This window comes from Hyla sarda, chromosome 2 (assembly GCF_029499605.1).
Source record: "Hyla sarda isolate aHylSar1 chromosome 2, aHylSar1.hap1, whole genome shotgun sequence".
NCBI lineage: Eukaryota > Metazoa > Chordata > Amphibia > Anura > Hylidae > Hyla > Hyla sarda.
In genome coordinates, this window is record NC_079190.1 from 489,704,000 (window position 1) to 489,720,584 (window position 16,585).

The 16,585-nt window shown below is 45.1% G+C and overlaps 1 protein-coding gene across 3 annotated transcripts in view; it reads left to right on the forward strand.

Annotated features, from left to right (window-relative positions):
* Positions 1-6,513: 6,513 nt before the first annotated feature.
* Positions 6,514-16,585, forward strand: part of CHAF1B (chromatin assembly factor 1 subunit B) — a 79,260-nt gene continuing 69,188 nt past the window's right edge. The window contains exons 1-3 of one of the 3 annotated variants that reach the window (XM_056559596.1): positions 6,514-6,649; positions 11,131-11,254; positions 12,423-12,555. In XM_056559596.1, the coding sequence (XP_056415571.1) occupies positions 6,645-6,649; positions 11,131-11,254; positions 12,423-12,555 (262 nt within the window). In that variant the 5' untranslated portion in view covers positions 6,514-6,644. Of the gene's footprint in view, positions 6,650-7,354; positions 7,471-7,494; positions 7,650-11,130; positions 11,255-12,422; positions 12,556-16,585 lie in introns of those variants that run through there. The other 2 variants (XM_056559597.1, XM_056559598.1) reach the window with 2 other exon arrangements.

Below are 16,585 nucleotides of genomic sequence, written 5' to 3' on the forward strand. Positions count from 1 at the left end.
TTTCTTTTTTTTTAACTTGTATTAAATCCCTGCAGTGTTTTTGTCTCTTCCGTGGACAGATAACATGGATAATACCATTGAACGATCGGCCGTTTCTCTTCGTGCTATTTATAATTCTGAGCTGTTAAATTTTGAATTTTAAAATTTTTATTAAAATACATGTTTGTTTTTAATATTTTTTGTTTGTTATTATTATTATTTTTTTTGCCACCTAAGTGTTCATAGCAGGTATTAATGACCGCCATATTGCTTGTTATGCCCTGTGCCTGTGTTTTTCCAACCAGGGTGCCTCCAGCTGTTGCAAAACTACAACTCCCAGCATGCCCGGACAGCCAAAGGCTGTCCGGGCATGCTGGGAGTTGTAGTTTTGCAACAGCTGGAGGCACCCTGGTTGGGATACTTCGCTATGCCATGGATAAGGAATAACTTTTTTAGATGTCAAAACCACCTTAAGAGTGTCTTTTTTTGAGGTGTGGTTTTAGCCATTTTCCCATAGGTTTTTCTATATGACTTTTTAAAGGGGTACTCCGGTAGAAAACTTATTTTTTCATTTTTTATAAATCAACTGGTGCCAGAAAGTTAAACAGATTTGTAAATTACTTCTATTAAAAATTCTCAATCCTTCCAGTACTTATCAGCTGCTGTATACTAAAGAGGAAATGTTTTTCTTTTTGGATTTCTTTTGTCATGACCACAGTGCTCTCTGCTGACACCTCTGTCCATTTAAGGAACTGTCCAGAGCAGCATAGGTTTTCTATGGGAATTTTCTCCTACTCTGTACAGTTCCTGACATGGACAGAGGTGTCAGCAGAGAGCACTTTGGTCGTGACAGAAAAGAAATCCAAAAAGAAAAGAATTTCCTCTGTAGCATACAACCGCTAATAAGTCCTGGAAGGATTAAGATTTTTTAAAAATCCTCACCAAGAACATGCTGCATCTTAAAAAAAAAAAAAAAAAAAAAAAAAAAAAAATTATATATATATATATATATATATATATATATATATAAATAATTTTTTTATTTTTTTTATTTATTTTTTTGTAATGCATGTTTAAAATGCACTTTATCCTCTTGGGCTGGGTTGACACAGTGCAAAATTCAGCACGTATTTTAAAATATATTTGCCAATTATCCTGGAATATGCGTCCGCAGAATAAAATGTGTCCGCATGTTCCAGGAAAATCCAAAAATGCACGCTGAAAATTTAAAACTGTGTGAACCCAATCGTAGGGTCTGGATTATCTGCTGAATTTCCACAGCATATTTGCTGTGGTAAATCCGCAGCAGATTTTGCTACCGTTGACTTCAATGGGTCAGCAGAAAATCCACAATAGAGGCAGATTTGCAGATTTTCCTTATTACCCATTGAGGTCAATGGTAGCAAAACCTGCTGCGAATTCCCCAGGTAATCCGCCCGTGTGAACGTACTCTTACGTTCACACCGATGAATCTTGTGCAAGTTTCCTGCTGTGGTTTTTAGTCGCAGTGGAAAATCTTCAGAAGATTACATTGACTTCAGTTGGGGTGCTGCAGATTTTCTGCTGTGGAAAACCTGCAGCGTAAAACTCCATGCATCTGCATGGGGATATTAACAAGTAAAGTGATCCTGCATAAACAAATGGCTGCACAACTGAAATCTGGTTACAACTTTATCAGATACAGAAAAAGAAACCTAAAATATATGGACCTGCTCCTTTTACTCCGGTGGAAAACTTTTTCTTTTTTTAAATCAACTGGTGCCAGAAAGTTAAACAGATTTGTAAATGACTGCTATTAAAAAAAACCTTTCCCCTTCCAGTACTTATTAGCAGCTGTATACTTTCTTTTTTAATTTCTTTTTTGTCCACAGTGCTCTTTGCTGACACCTAATGCCCGTATCAGGAACTGTCCAGAGCAGGAGAAAATCCCCATTGCAAACCTATGTAGGACAGTTCCTGCCACTGACAGAGGTGTCTGCAGAGAGCACTGTGGACAAGAAAAAAAGAAATGTAAAAAGAAAAGAATTTCCTCTGTAGTATACAGTAGGGATCGACCGATATCTGTTTGTTAGGGCCGATAACTTATACCGATATTCCGGTATAAGTTATCGGCTATTTATCCCCCTGCGACGCCGCTGCAGATCATTGATTTAAAGCGGGGGCTTTAAATCAATGCACTGCAGTGGCTTTTGCGGTGCCATAGGCCGCCGCCACCCGCTACTCTCCCCCTGCCTGTCTGGAGGTCCTGAGTCCTATCACCGCTCCCCGCATCGCCCCCCGACCCGCCGCACCACGACCGCCCCCCGCCGCATCGCGACCGACCCCCCCACCACACCACACCGCCCCGGCCCTATTGCCTCCCCCCATCCCCAGTTTTATAATTACCTGTTCCCGGGGTCCACTCTACATCTGGCTCCGGTGGCATCCTCCTGAGCTGTCATTGTGCGCACTGACTGTGACGTCACGTCGCGCACGTCACTCGTCATTGCCCACAGCGTAACGCAGGACGCAGCAGGAGCAAGAAGTAGCGTGGGCCCCAGGAACAGGTAATTATAAAACTGGGGGCAATGGGGCCGGGGGCGGTGTGGGGCATTATCGGCAAGGTAATTGCCGATACCGATAATGCCCAAAATCGTGATTATTGGCCGATCATATCGGCCATACCGATAATCGGTCGATCCCTAGTATACAGCTGCTAATAAGTATTGGAAGGGTAAATATTTTTTAATAGAAGTAATTTACAAATCTGTTTAACTTTCTGGCACCAGTTGATTTAAAAAAAATAAAAATAAAGTTTTCTACTAAAGTACCCCTTTCAATGAGAGCCACACGGCCAAACCAAATAAAAAGGTACTGGACGGTACCTGTTCCAGTGAAAATGATGTAAAAAAACAAATAAATAAAAAAAATATGCAAGAATTACACGTTTTTGGTCATATCTCAGAAAAAAAAAAGTCCCATTGACCCCAGATTAGTAGCAATAAAACCTACAGATCCATAGGATAGGGGATAAGCGTCCGAAGGCGGTTGCTCCAGCTACATGGCGCGATAGATGGCGCGCGCTCTATAAACTGTCTATGGAGATACCCTAGTGCAGCACACTCTGGTAGAGTCCTGTAGGACTCCATAAACTTGCGGGAGGTCACAGAATATACACCAGTCCTGCAAACCTCATAAATGCCACACGGAGGTGATGAAATGGCATGGGGGGGGGGGGGGGGGGAGACACACGATTGTCGAGAATAAAGGGGTACTCCGCCCCTAGACTCTCGGGGTTCAGATGTCTGATTGTGGGGCACACCCGCCGCCCGTGATCTCTGGATCAGCGCTGTGGCGTTATGGCCACAGAATGATCTGTGATGTCACACCACGCCCCTCCATTCATGTCTATGGGAGGGGGTGTGATGGCTAGTACAAAGCTGGCTCGCCTCCTCCCATAGACATAAATGGAGGGGGGGGGTGGCGGCTGTGATCGCCAGAGTTCGCTCTGTGCACTGGATAACTGGGGTGATGCGGCAGATAGGGGATAAGATGTCTAGCGGCGGAGTACACCTTCACCCTGGCCTCTACTCTCTGGTATCTCCTGCCGTTGGCTGTCCGGGCATGCTGGGAGTTGTAGTTTTGCAACATCTGGAGGTCCCCAGGTTGGAGACCACTGCCATAGACAGTACATGCAGCGCATGCCGTATACCCTTTTATGCAGCTAGGAAAGCCAGACCCCCCTGCGATCCGGCTATTGGCTCCTATCCACAGGATGTTTTTTTTCATTTTTTTTTCGAGGAATTCCGGTCAGAGATTCCGAGTGCGGCCAGCGACCACAATGTCTGCGAAGCGGAGAACAAGTTTGATGTTCTGGCAGAGTTTTGGCAGGGGATTTTTTCTGCCTGAAAAAACTCTGCAGCTGTGCACTGTGCCCCAGCAATGGGACTCTGCTGCATCGGAATTTCCGAGTGGAATTTCAAAATGGAATTCTGCTCGAAAATTCCGTAGTGTGAACCCGCCGTAGAACTCATTCACACGGGCGGGGCCGCCCACGAAATACCCCTAATGGCACACACTGCTGCGATATGCGAGTCGCAGCGCGCATGCGCGGTGTACTTGCACATATCGCGACTGCTCTCCTTGCTACCTGAGTTAGGCCGAGAGCAGCCGTGATGTGTGTGAATATACTGCGCATTCGCACGGCGACTCGCACATCGCAGTGTGTTTGCTTGTAGCGGTGGATTGCCACTCCAAGCAGGCACATCTGAGGCACACTGTAGGGGTCCATCGTCGGCGGCTCCACAGCATAAAATACACTGCAGATCCAGCCTTGTAAACGAAGCAGAGGATTTTATGCTGAAGATTTCAATGTAAATGACTGAACGCAGCTTCAAATCCTGTGTATCAAATATGTGCAGGGTACTGAACATGTTAATACACCCTAAGGGTAGGGTCACACATGGGGCATCCCAAGTGTATTTCACGTTGCGGATGCGCCGCTGGTAGTCAGGGTGCTGCTGATGGGAAGCTCTGTGTCCACTCGTAGCAGCGGAATAACCGCCAGCAGTCACGAACGGGCACAAAGAGCTACCCGGCCGCAGCAGTGAGCTTGCTCTGCCGTCGCTGTGACTGCCAGTGGCGCATCCGCAGCGTAAAACACACTACTGATGCGCTACATGTGAACAGACGCTATGAGGGAATTTACCAAGACCAGCATATCCATATGTAAAGTGCCATCCCTTTCACCTACTCCATATTTATTAAAGGGGTACTCCAGTGGAAAACAATGTTTTTAAAATCAATTGGTGCCAAAAAGTTAAACAGATTTGTAAATTACTTATTTAAAAATCTTAATCCTTCCAGTACTTATCAGCTGCTGTATGCTCCACAGGAAGTTCTTTTCTTTTTGAATTTCTTTTCTGTCTGACCACAGTGCTCTCTGCTGACACCTCTGTCCATGTCAGGTGTCAGCAGAGAGCACTGTGGTCAGACAGAAAAGAAATCCCTGTGGCGCATACAGCAGCTGATAAGTACTGGGAGGATTAAGATTTTTTAAATAGAAGTAATTTACAAATCTAAAGGTATGGGAAAAACCGCACTCACCCGTGTATCTTCGTGCAGGATACAATTTATTCCAACATAGTGACAAGAGAGTCCATGGAACACAGAAGTGGAACGCTCCTGAGAGTCCTAGCTGACCTGCCACTTCTGTGTTCCATGGACTCTCTTGTCACTATGTTGGAATAAATTGTATCCTGCGTGAAGATATACGGGTGAGTGCGGTTTTTCTCATACCTTTATATTGGAAATAGCGACTTGTGCACCTTCACCTAGCACCCCCGTATACTGCAGCAAACACAGCCTCGTATAAGCTAGTGCGGTCCACACCGATCCACTCAGCTAACCAGCCAGCAGTGCCGGAAATCTTCTTCTCACTTCTTATAAATTTACAAATCTGTTTAACTTTCCACCAGAGTACCCCTTTAATAGGTGCTCCAAGTCTGGCATGTAGATCTATAGATGGATATGAGATAGATAGGAGATGGAGATAGATAGGAGAGATGGATAGATAGATTGATAGGAGAGATAGATATGAGATAGATAGACATGAGATAGATAGATAGATATGAGATAGATAGATATGAGATAGGAGAGATGGATAGATAGATAGATATGAGATAGATATGAGATAGATAGATAGATAGATAGATAGATATGAGAGATAGATATGAGATAGGAGAGATGGATAGATATGATATAGATATAGATATGAGATAGATAGATATGAGATAGATATGAGATAGATAGATAGATAGATAGATAGATAGATAAGAGATAGATAGATAGATATGAGATAGATAGATATAGATATGAGATAGATAGATAGATAGATAAGAGATAGATAGATATGAGATAGATAGATATAGATATGAGATAGATATGAGATAGATAGATATGATATAGATATGAGATAGATAGATATGAGATTGATAGATAGATATGAGATAGATAGATATGAGATAGATAGATAGATAGATATGAGATAGATAGATAGATATGAGATAGATAGATATTAGATAGATAGATATGAGATAGATAGATAGATAGATAGATTGATAGATATGAGATAGATAGATATGAGATAGATAGATATGAGATAGATAGATATGAGATAGATATGAGATAGATAGATATGAGATAGATATGAGATAGATAGATAGATATGAGATAGATAGATAGATATGAGATAGATAGATAGATATGAGATAGATATGAGATAGATAGATAGGGAGATTATGATAGATTTGATATGAGATAGATAGATAGATAGAAGGGAGATATGATGGAGATGGAGATATGGGGGGAGATTTATCAAAACCTGTGCAGAGGAAAACTTGCCCAGTTGCCCATAGCAACCAATCAGATCACTTCTTTCATTTTCACAGGCCTTCATAAAAATGAAAGCAGCGATCTGATTGGTTGCTATGGGCAACTAGGCAAGTTTTCCTCTGCATGGGTTTTGATAAATCTCCCCCATGATAGATAAGATAGATAGATAGATATGATAGATAGGAGATATAGATATCTGCATGCGCATTTACGCAAAACAAAAATAACCACAAATACATCGAATATAGGACGAATATTCGTCCATATATTTGCGAAATATCGTGAATTTGAACATGGCGTAAGTGAACCCCCCTTAAATTTCCTGAATTAATACGTTTTTTTCCCCCCCAGTTTCACCCTATAGTGACATCAAGGACCCCAGACGATCGCACTTTTGAGACAAAATACCAACGTAGATGCGTTACGTGACGGTATAGGGTGTATTGTTCTGATGTACACAGCGAATATAGGGCAGTAACAAGTATATACATAGACAAAAATAAGGGGTAGAAGCAGTGTTTCCCAACCAGGGTGCCTCCAGCTGTTGCAAAACTACAACTCCCAGCATGCCCGGACAGCCGAAGGCTGTCCGGGCATGCTGGGAGTTGGAGTTTTGCAACAGCTGGGGGCACCCTGGTTGGGAAACTACATTATGCTGTGGACAAGGGATAACGTCTTTAGATGGCAAAACACCTTTAAAAGTATGTCAGCCATTTTCCCATAGGTTTTTCCATATGGTTTCTTAAATAGCCTATGCAAAATGACAGTAAATAAAAATCCCCACCAAGAACATGCTACATCTTACATTGACAGTCGAAGGCTGTCCGGCCATGCTGGGAGTTGTAGTTTTGCAACTGGTTGGAAAACACTGGGTTAAAGTTTGCCACAACATCCCCAGTGAGGGGAACACATTAGCCGAGCAAATTCCTTTCCTGTGCTGTTCGTTACAATGTTTCAGTGCAGAGGACTTGTAGTCCTCACAGAGACCAGTGGGGGCGCACTACCTCTTTCTCGCCTACAGGTGGCGCTGTTGTAATCATTTCCCAGTGACGGAGCAGAGAGGCGCGGGCGGGAAAGTTTCTTCAGACAAACCCTGTTGGGACAGGGACGTGTCGTGAGGTAAGTGCCGTTCCCGGGCCCCGGGGCTCCTAGCCCTCCTCATACCCCTGTCATGTATAGCTGGGAGTACCCGGCAGGGCTCGGTGTAGACTCGGGCGGTACAGCTCGTATTATACGGGGGTTGTGTTGTATAACGGGGTACAGATATGAACATGGCCGTGTCTGTCTATATACTGTGTGTATGTATCTATATACTGTGTGTATGTATATCACGGCAGCACAATCACCTTATTTGATTACACGGACTACAACTCCCAGCATCCTCAGGGAAGAAATGTGTGAGAAACTGGGGGGATGGGAGAATTATAAGGAGGAGCATGGACTGAGGTGTATATGGAGCAGAGATGAGATTGTCACGTGATAAAAGTCACAGTGAGACCCCACTGCCGGTCACTGTGCCCCCCACTAATCAGTGAGACCCCTCTGCAGGTCACTGTGCCCCCCACTAATCAGTGTGACCCCCTCTGCCGGTCACTTTGCCCCCCACTAATCAGTGTGACCCCTCCGCCGGTCACTGTGCCCCCCACTAATCAGTGTGACCCCTCTGCCGGTCACTGTGCCCCCCCACTAATCAGTGTGACCCCTCCGCCGGTCACTGTGCCCCCCACTAATCAGTGAGACCCCTCCGCCGGTCACTGTGCCCCCCACTAATCAGTGTGACCCCTCCGCCGGTCACTGTGCCCCCCACTAATCAGTGTGACCCCTCCGCCGGTCACTGTGCCCCCCACTAATCAGTGAGACCCCTCCGCCGGTCACTGTGCCCCCCACTAATCAGTGTGACCCCTCCGCCGGTCACTGTGCCCCCCACTAATCAGTGTGACCCCTCTGCCGGTCACTGTGCCCCCCCACTAATCAGTGTGACCCCTCCGCCGGTCACTGTGCCCCCCACTAATCAGTGAGACCCCTCCGCCGGTCACTGTGCCCCCCACTAATCAGTGAGACCCCTCCGCCGGTCACTGTGCCCCCCACTAATCAGTGAGACCCCTCCGCCGGGCACTGTGCCCCCCACTAATCAGTGAGACCCCTCCGCCAGTCACTGTGCCCCCCACTAATCAGTGTGACCCCCTCTGCCGGTCACTGTGCCCCCCACTAATCAGTGAGACCCCTCCGCCAGTCACTGTGCCCCCCACTAATCAGTGTGACCCCTCCGCCGGTCACTGTGCCCCCCACTGATCAGTGTGACCCCTCCACTGATCAGTGAGACCCCTCTGCAGGTCACTGTGCCCCCCACTAATCAGTGAGACCCCTCTGCCCGTCACTGTGCCCCCTCACTAATCAGTGAGACCCCTCTGCCCGTCACTGTGCCCCCCACTAATCAGTGAAACCCCTCTGCCGGTCACTGTGCCCCCCACTAATCAGTGAGACCCCACTGCCGGCACTGTGCCCCCCCACTAATCAGTGAGACCCCTCTGCAGGTCACTGTCCCCCCCACTAATCAGTGTGACCCCCTCTGCCGCTCACTGTGCCCCCCACTAATCAGTGAGACCCCTCTGCCCGTCACTGTGCCCCTCACTAATCAGTGAGACCCCTCTGCCCGTCACTGTGCCCCTCACTAATCAGTGAGACCCCTCTGCCCGTCACTGTGCCCCCCACTAATCAGTGAGACCCCTCTGCCCGTCACTGTGCCCCCCACTAATCAGTGAAACCCCTCTGCCGGTCACTGTGCCCCCCACTAATCAGTGTGACCCCCTCTGCCGGTCACTGTGCCCCCCACTAATCAGTGAGACCCCTCCGCCAGTCACTGTGCCCCCCACTAATCAGTGTGACCCCTCCGCGGGTCACTGTGCCCCCCACTGATCAGTGTGACCCCTCCACTGATCAGTGAGACCCCTCTGCAGGTCACTGTGCCCCCCACTAATCAGTGAGACCCCTCTGCCCGTCACTGTGCCCCCTCACTAATCAGTGAGACCCCTCTGCCCGTCACTGTGCCCCTCACTAATCAGTGAAACCCCTCTGCCGGTCACTGTGCCCCCCACTAATCAGTGAGACCCCACTGCCGGCACTGTGCCCCCCACTAATCAGTGAGACCCCCTCTGCAGGTCACTGTGCCCCCCACTAATCAGTGAGACCCCCTCTGCCGCTCACTGTGCCCCCCCACTAATCAGTGAGACCCCCTCTGCTGCTCACTGTGCCCCCCACTAATCAGTGAGACCCCCTGTGCCGGTCACTGTGCCCCCCACTAATCAGCGAGACCCCCTCCGCCGGTCACTGTGCCCCCCACTAATCAGTGAGACCGTTTCCCCCTATCACTGTCCCCCAAAAATCATTAAGACCCCTCCGCCTGTCACTGTGCCCCAGACTAATCAGTGGTGCCCAAAACTTTATTAACCCTTTAAGGACGGAGCGTTTTTCTGTTTTCTTCACTTTAGTTTTTTCCTCCTTACCTTTTAAAAATCATAACCCTTTCAATTTTGCACCTGTAAATCCATATGATGACTTATTTTTTGCGCCACCAATTCTACTTTGCAGTGACATTAGTCATTTTACCCAAAAATCTACAGCGAAATGGAAGAAAAAATTTAATTTTGTAAGTTTGGGGTCTTCTGTTTCTATGCAGTACATTTTTCGGTAAATTTTACACCTTATCATTATTCTGTAGGTTCATACGGTTAAAATGATACCCTACTTATATAGGTTTGATTTTGTCGCACTTCTGGAAAAAATCATAACTACATGCAGGAAAAATGTATACGTTTAAAATTGTCATCTTCTGACCCCTATAACTTTTTTATTTTTTCATGTATGGGGTGGTATGAGGGCTCATTTTTTGCACCGTGATCTGAAGTTTTCAGCGGCATTATTTTTGTTTTGATCACTTTTTATTCATTTTTTTTATGGAATAAAAAGTGACCAAAAATATGCTATTTTGCACTTTGGGAATTTTTTTGCGCGTGGGCCATACACCATGCAGTTTAATTAACAATATATTTTTATAGTTAGGACGCGGCGATACCACATGTTTATTTTTATTTACAGGTTTTTTTTATATCGGAAAAGGGGAGCGATTCAAACTTTTATTAGGGAAGGGGTTAAATGATCTTTATTAACTTTTTTTTTTGCAATGTTATCGCTCCCATAGGGGACTATAACATGCAGTACATTGATTCAATACACTGATCCCTGCCATTGCATTCAATGGCAGGGATCAGTGTTATCGGCGGTTGATTGCTCAAGCCTGGATTTCAGGCTTGGAGCAATCAATCACCGTTAGAACGCGAAGGAGACAGGTGAGGGGACCTCCTGCTGCGTCCTAGCTGATCGGGACATCTCGATTTAATCGTGATGGTCCCGATCAGCCCGACTGAGCAGCCAGGATGCTTTTACTTTCACTTTTAGACGCGGCAATCAACTTTGATCGCCGTGTCTAAAGAGTTAATGCCGGACATCAGCCTGATTGGCGATGTCCGGCATTAGCATGGGTCCCGGTTGCTTATAACCGGGATCCACCGGGTATGATGAATTATATATGGAGACATGCATATGGACATCCATATGCGCTATGGGGTTAAATATTCTGTATGTTGTTTTTATAGAGGCAGAATTCTATCAGGGATGTTAGGAGTTGTAGTTTCAAAACATCTGGCAGTGCTCAGTGCTGCCCTCTTGTGGTTCCTCCTTAGTCCACTTTGGTCATCTAATCTGCTTGTTTTCTCTTTCCAGAATGAAAGTTATCACCTGTGAAATCTCCTGGCACAACCGCGAGCCGGTGTATAGTGTCGATTTTCAGCATGGCAACAACAAAATCAACAGGTTGGCCTCCGCCGGTGTGGACACTGCAGTGCGGGTAAGATCATCTAATTCACTATAAACATTGACGTACGTGTTTCCTATAGTATTCTGTGGACTGGTGAATTAGGCTGTACATTCTGTATTATGTGTTTTCACATATGTGAGCTGCCTTTACAAAGAATTATAAAAAATAAATTAAAAAAAAAGGAAACGTCACACTTAAAGTTGAGATATTTTGTACCCGCAATCCCCAACCTGTGGCTCTCTGGCTGCAAAATGACAACTCCCAGCATCCCCTGACAATAATAAGCATCTGTGGACAATCGCCTGATGTTAGGGTCATTTTCTGAATGTATGCTAACTACACTTTAGGGCAGTGTTTCCCAACGAGCATTTGCCTGTCTGGGCATGCTGGGAATTGTAGTTTTGCAACAACTGGAGAACAGTGGTTGGGAAACCCTGCTTTAGGGTAGGGTGACTCGTAGCGCATCCACAGCGTATTTTACGCTGTGGATGTGCTGCTGGCTTTCCCTAGACTAGTGTTTCCCAACCAGGGTGCCTCCAGGTGTAGCAAAACTACAACTCCCAGCATGCCTGGAAACACTGCCCTAGAGTGTGCCACCTGCGTCGTTTGCTCGTAGAAGCAATCCGCCACTACGAGTAGACATACAGGGATCAGCGAATCGCACACGCATGTAAAGGTTATTCACAGGCATCTTGACCACTCTCCCCCTGAGCTAGGCTGAGAGCGGCCATGTTGTCTGAGTATACTGCGCATGAGCGGACAACTTGCGGATCCCTGTGTGTCTACTCGTAGTGGCGGGACGGTTTGTAGCACATCTGCAGCATCAAATACGCTGTGGATGTGCTACGTGTGACCCTACCCTTACACTCACGTACAGCATTCTGTGCATATTTGATGCGCAGGATTTTATGCTGCAGATTTCAAAGTAAATAAATGACTGTAAACAGGTTTAAATCCTGCACATCAAATCTGCGCATTTTACTATACTTGTGAATAGTAAAAACAAGAATGCATTCTAAATATTATCCGAACTTAGTCACTAGCCGACCACATTAAGACCATTGAAGTAAATAAGGCCCCATGGATACGTTGTCTTTCCGTTTTAACAAGAAGATGGCAACATATTCGTGGCTTAGATAGCTTTGTCCTATTGTGAACCTACCATCATAGATCTGAATGTTTTTATTTTTTCCTTCAGATCTGGAAGGTGGAGAAGAATAATGAAGGGAAGGCGGTGGTGGAGTTTTTAGCCAGTCTCACTCGTCACACCAAGGCTGTCAACGTCGTGCGGTTCTCTCCCAATGGGGAGATTTTGGCATCAGGTGGAGATGGTAAGGTGCATTTTATGTTTTGCCACTTTCAAAATCTGGTAGACTTACATTTTTTTTTCTATGTAGCTAAAACAATCACTTGGCTTGGATGTTGTCTGCTGATGACTTTCTGTAGGATACAGTTTGTTGTTTCCGGTTATGAGCCATCCCAGGCTGAATATGTAATGGTTTTTCTATAGGATCAATGATCATGATCTTTATCCTTTCTGCACCATGCTGTACTCTTACAGTGCTCAGGAACTTTGCTTATGTAATAGGAATGGATGCATCGGACAGGGAGCCTGTTCAAACCGCGAAAACTGGTTCAGGCTGCGTAATTCTGGGGCACTTGGTATTACTCGGATAAAAATGCTCTCGGGACCCAGGTAAGTGGCCTTTTGGGCAAGTCACGCTGGCTGCTGTCCTGCCTTGCAAACGCTAAGTGACGTGTCTCTCCCTTGGATATGTCACTCAAGCTGGCTGGGCACGAACCAGCTGCCAGGACCCTCCCCTTTGACTAGTCCTCTGGATCCCAGCTGCATTTTTAACCCCTTAACGCCACCGGCTCTCGTCCTGGAAGCTAGCTCAGAAGCTGAGTGCGCATCGTGTCTGCTGGGTCCCGATTGCTATCAGCAACCAGGGCCCAAGGCTAATACCGGACATCGCCAATTGGGCTGATGTCCAGTATTAACCCTTTAAATGCCGCTATGAAAGTTTTGGCGAAATCACTGACTGTTAGCTCAGCGATGCTGTTCGGGACTGCTGCGGTGAAATCACGGCGTCCCGAACAGCTGAGAGGACAGCGGGAGGCGCCTAACCTCTCTCCACGCTGTCCGATCATCATATGATTGCTCCAAGCCTGAGATCCAGGCTTGAGCAATCAAGCGCAGATTACACTGATCAATGCTATGCTATGGCATAACATTGAACTGTGTATGCAATCAAAGGATTGCAAGTAATAGTCCCCTATGGGGGCTAAAAAAAAAAAGGTAAATAAATGTGATTCAACCCCTTCCTAAATAAAAGTTTGAATCAACCCCCTTTTCCCATAAAAAAAAATGTAAATAAAAATAAACACGTGAGATCGCCATGTGCGTAAATGTCTGAACTATAAAAATATGTTAATTAAACCGCACGGTCAATGGCGTACACGTAAAAATAAATCCAAGATTGCTTATTTTTGGTCACTTTGTAGGCCCTAAAAAAAATGAAGAAAAGCGATCAAAAAGTCTGATTAAAACATTCCTGGTACAGATAAAAACTTCAGATCACGGCGCAAAAAATTAACCCTCATACCTCCCCGTATATGGAAAAATAATATTATAGTGGTCAAAAGAGAACAATTCTAAACATACATATTTTTGTGCATGTAGTTATAATTTTTTTTTTTAAGTAGTAAAATAAAGAAAAACCTATATAAATTGGGTATCATTGTAACCAAATGGACCTACAGAATAAATATATGGTGTCATTTTGACCAAAAAGTGCACTGCGTAGAATCAGAAGCCCCCAAAATTTACAAAAAAGGGATTTTTGTAAAATCCTTTTCTCGGAGGATCCATTGGGGGACACAGACCTTGGGTATATGCTGTTGTTGCTAGGAGACTTAACACTAAGGAAACCAAAAAAGTCGACTCCTCCCAGCAGGATATACCCGCCTACAGAGCCTGAGGTAATCAGTTTAGTCCCCAAGCAGTGGGAGAGGACCGAGAGGCAAAAAACAAAGACCGGTCCAAGGTAACCAGAACAAAGAATTAACTGAACACATCCTCGGACAGGTAACCAAAACCTGAACACCAAAGAAAGGGCGGGAGCTGTGTCCCCCCAATGGATCCTCAGAGAAAAGGATTTTACGATAAGACAAAAATCCCTTTTTCTCTATCAACTCCATTGGGGGACACAGGGGGACCTTGGGACGGACCAAAGCCATCCCTAGGGTGGGCACAGAAAATAATCAAGGGGCAGGCTGGGCCACCGCCACCTGCAACACCTTACGGCCCAGACTAGCATCCGCGGATGCAAAGATATCAACCTGGTAGAATTTAGTAAAAGTGTGCTAGGACGACCAGGTAGCCACCTTACAGACTTGAGAGGCTGAAGCTCTGTTATGGAGAGTGAAGTGAAAAGGGGGGGGGGGGGGAGAATACTCACCTCAATCGGAAGAACTCGCCTAATGAAGTCTTCAGTCATTAAGCCTTCAGCCAGCTTTTTTGTCACCTGCATCATGCCGGGCTTGAAAAGCGAGACGAGCAGGAAAAGGTGGGGACCCGGACCCATAAGGTACAACCCCAGGCGCTGGCCGTTGGCGAGAGAGGGTTGACAGTACAACCACAATGCCTGTGCCCCCTCAATCGCAAATGGGGAAACAGTGAACGCTATGTTCCTGAGACCCCACCTGAAAAAGGAATATAAAAGGGAATAAGAAAAACTAAACGTTCCTATTCTGGAAAAATAAAAAAATGTTAGACCAAGTCTGGGGAGTACCCCAGACTAGTGTCCATTTCCTGCGACACTACTCTAAAACCTCAGGCTCTGTAGGCGGGTATATCCTGCTGGGAGGAGCTGACTTTTTTTGGTTTCCATAGTGTCAAGTCTCCTAGCAACAACAGCATATACCCAAGGTCTGTGTCCCTTAATGGAGCCGATAGAGAAATGGAATTTTTCCCCCAAATTTTGCCCCGAAAATATTTTTTTTTCTGGGTTTACCGCAAATTTTGTGGTGAAATGACTGATATCCTTACAAAGTACAATTGGTAGCACAAAATATAAGCCCTCATGTGAGTTTGTAGGTGCAAAATTGAAAAAGTTATAAGGAAAAAACAAAAGTGCAAAAAACAGAAAAACCTGTGGTTAAACTATGATTACTCTGAAACACCAGAGCTCATCAGAGTAATTCATAGTGTCCCAACATTCCTCCGCCTGCACCAGTTTTAAGCTGCCTGTCATTTGGACAGCATAAAACTGATGACAGGTTCCCTTTTACTATTTAGATGCACAGGTACATAAGGACTGCGGTATGTAGTTTTACAGAAGCAGAGGGCTTTGTCTGTAATCCCTTGATTGCCGCCCTTCTAGCAGAGTCACCTAATAAAGCAGCCACTTAGTAGAGCTGTCTACTGCATCTCCCACTGGCTTGCTTTATAGAGCTGCTGCCTTCTCTCTAACACTATGTTCACACGTCAGAATTTCTGCATGGAATGGAGCATGCAAATTCGACATTAATTTATAGCCAAAACACTTCAATTGGATTCTGCTGTTCCATTCACACAGCAGAATTTCTGCTGCATGAATTGAACGGGTATTTAACCCCTTAAAGGGTCACTCTCATTGAAATTTTTTTTGCTATTGCACTCCTTATGGTAAATGAAAAATATTTCTAATATACTTTGTTTAAAAAAAATGAAGTTTTCTCTGTTTTATTTGTGCTTAAAAAAAGCTCAAGAGCACATTTTCCCCCAACTCATACACAGACTTTGGACCAAAGTCCAAACACAGGAAGTGCCGCCTGGAGTGCTGTCGAAAAAAAAATCATTGTGAGACAAAAAAAAATGCCATTTTGTAAATTTTGGGGGTTTCCGTTTCTATGCAAATTTTCGGTAAAAATGACACCTTATCTTTATTCTGTAGGTTCATATGATTAAAATGATACCCTACTTATATAGGTTGGATTTTGTCGTACTTCTGAAAAAAAAACTACATGCAGGAAAATTTATACGTTTAAAATTGTCATCTTCTGACCCCTATAACTTTTTTTATTTTACTGCATATGGGGTGGTATGAGGGCTCATACTACATATGTTTATTTTTATTTACACTTTTTTTTTTTTTTTTTTTTAATGGGGGGAAAAAGGGGGGGGGATTCAAACTCTCAATAGGGGAGGGATTAAAAGTAGGGATCAACCGATGTAGATTTTTTTTTTTTTTTTTTTTTTTTTAGGGCCGATAGCGATACTCTCTGGAGGTTAGGGCCGATAGCCGATAACTTAAACTGGAATATCGGTATAAGTTATCGGCTATTTATCACCCCGGGGATGGGGGAGGCAGTGGCGGT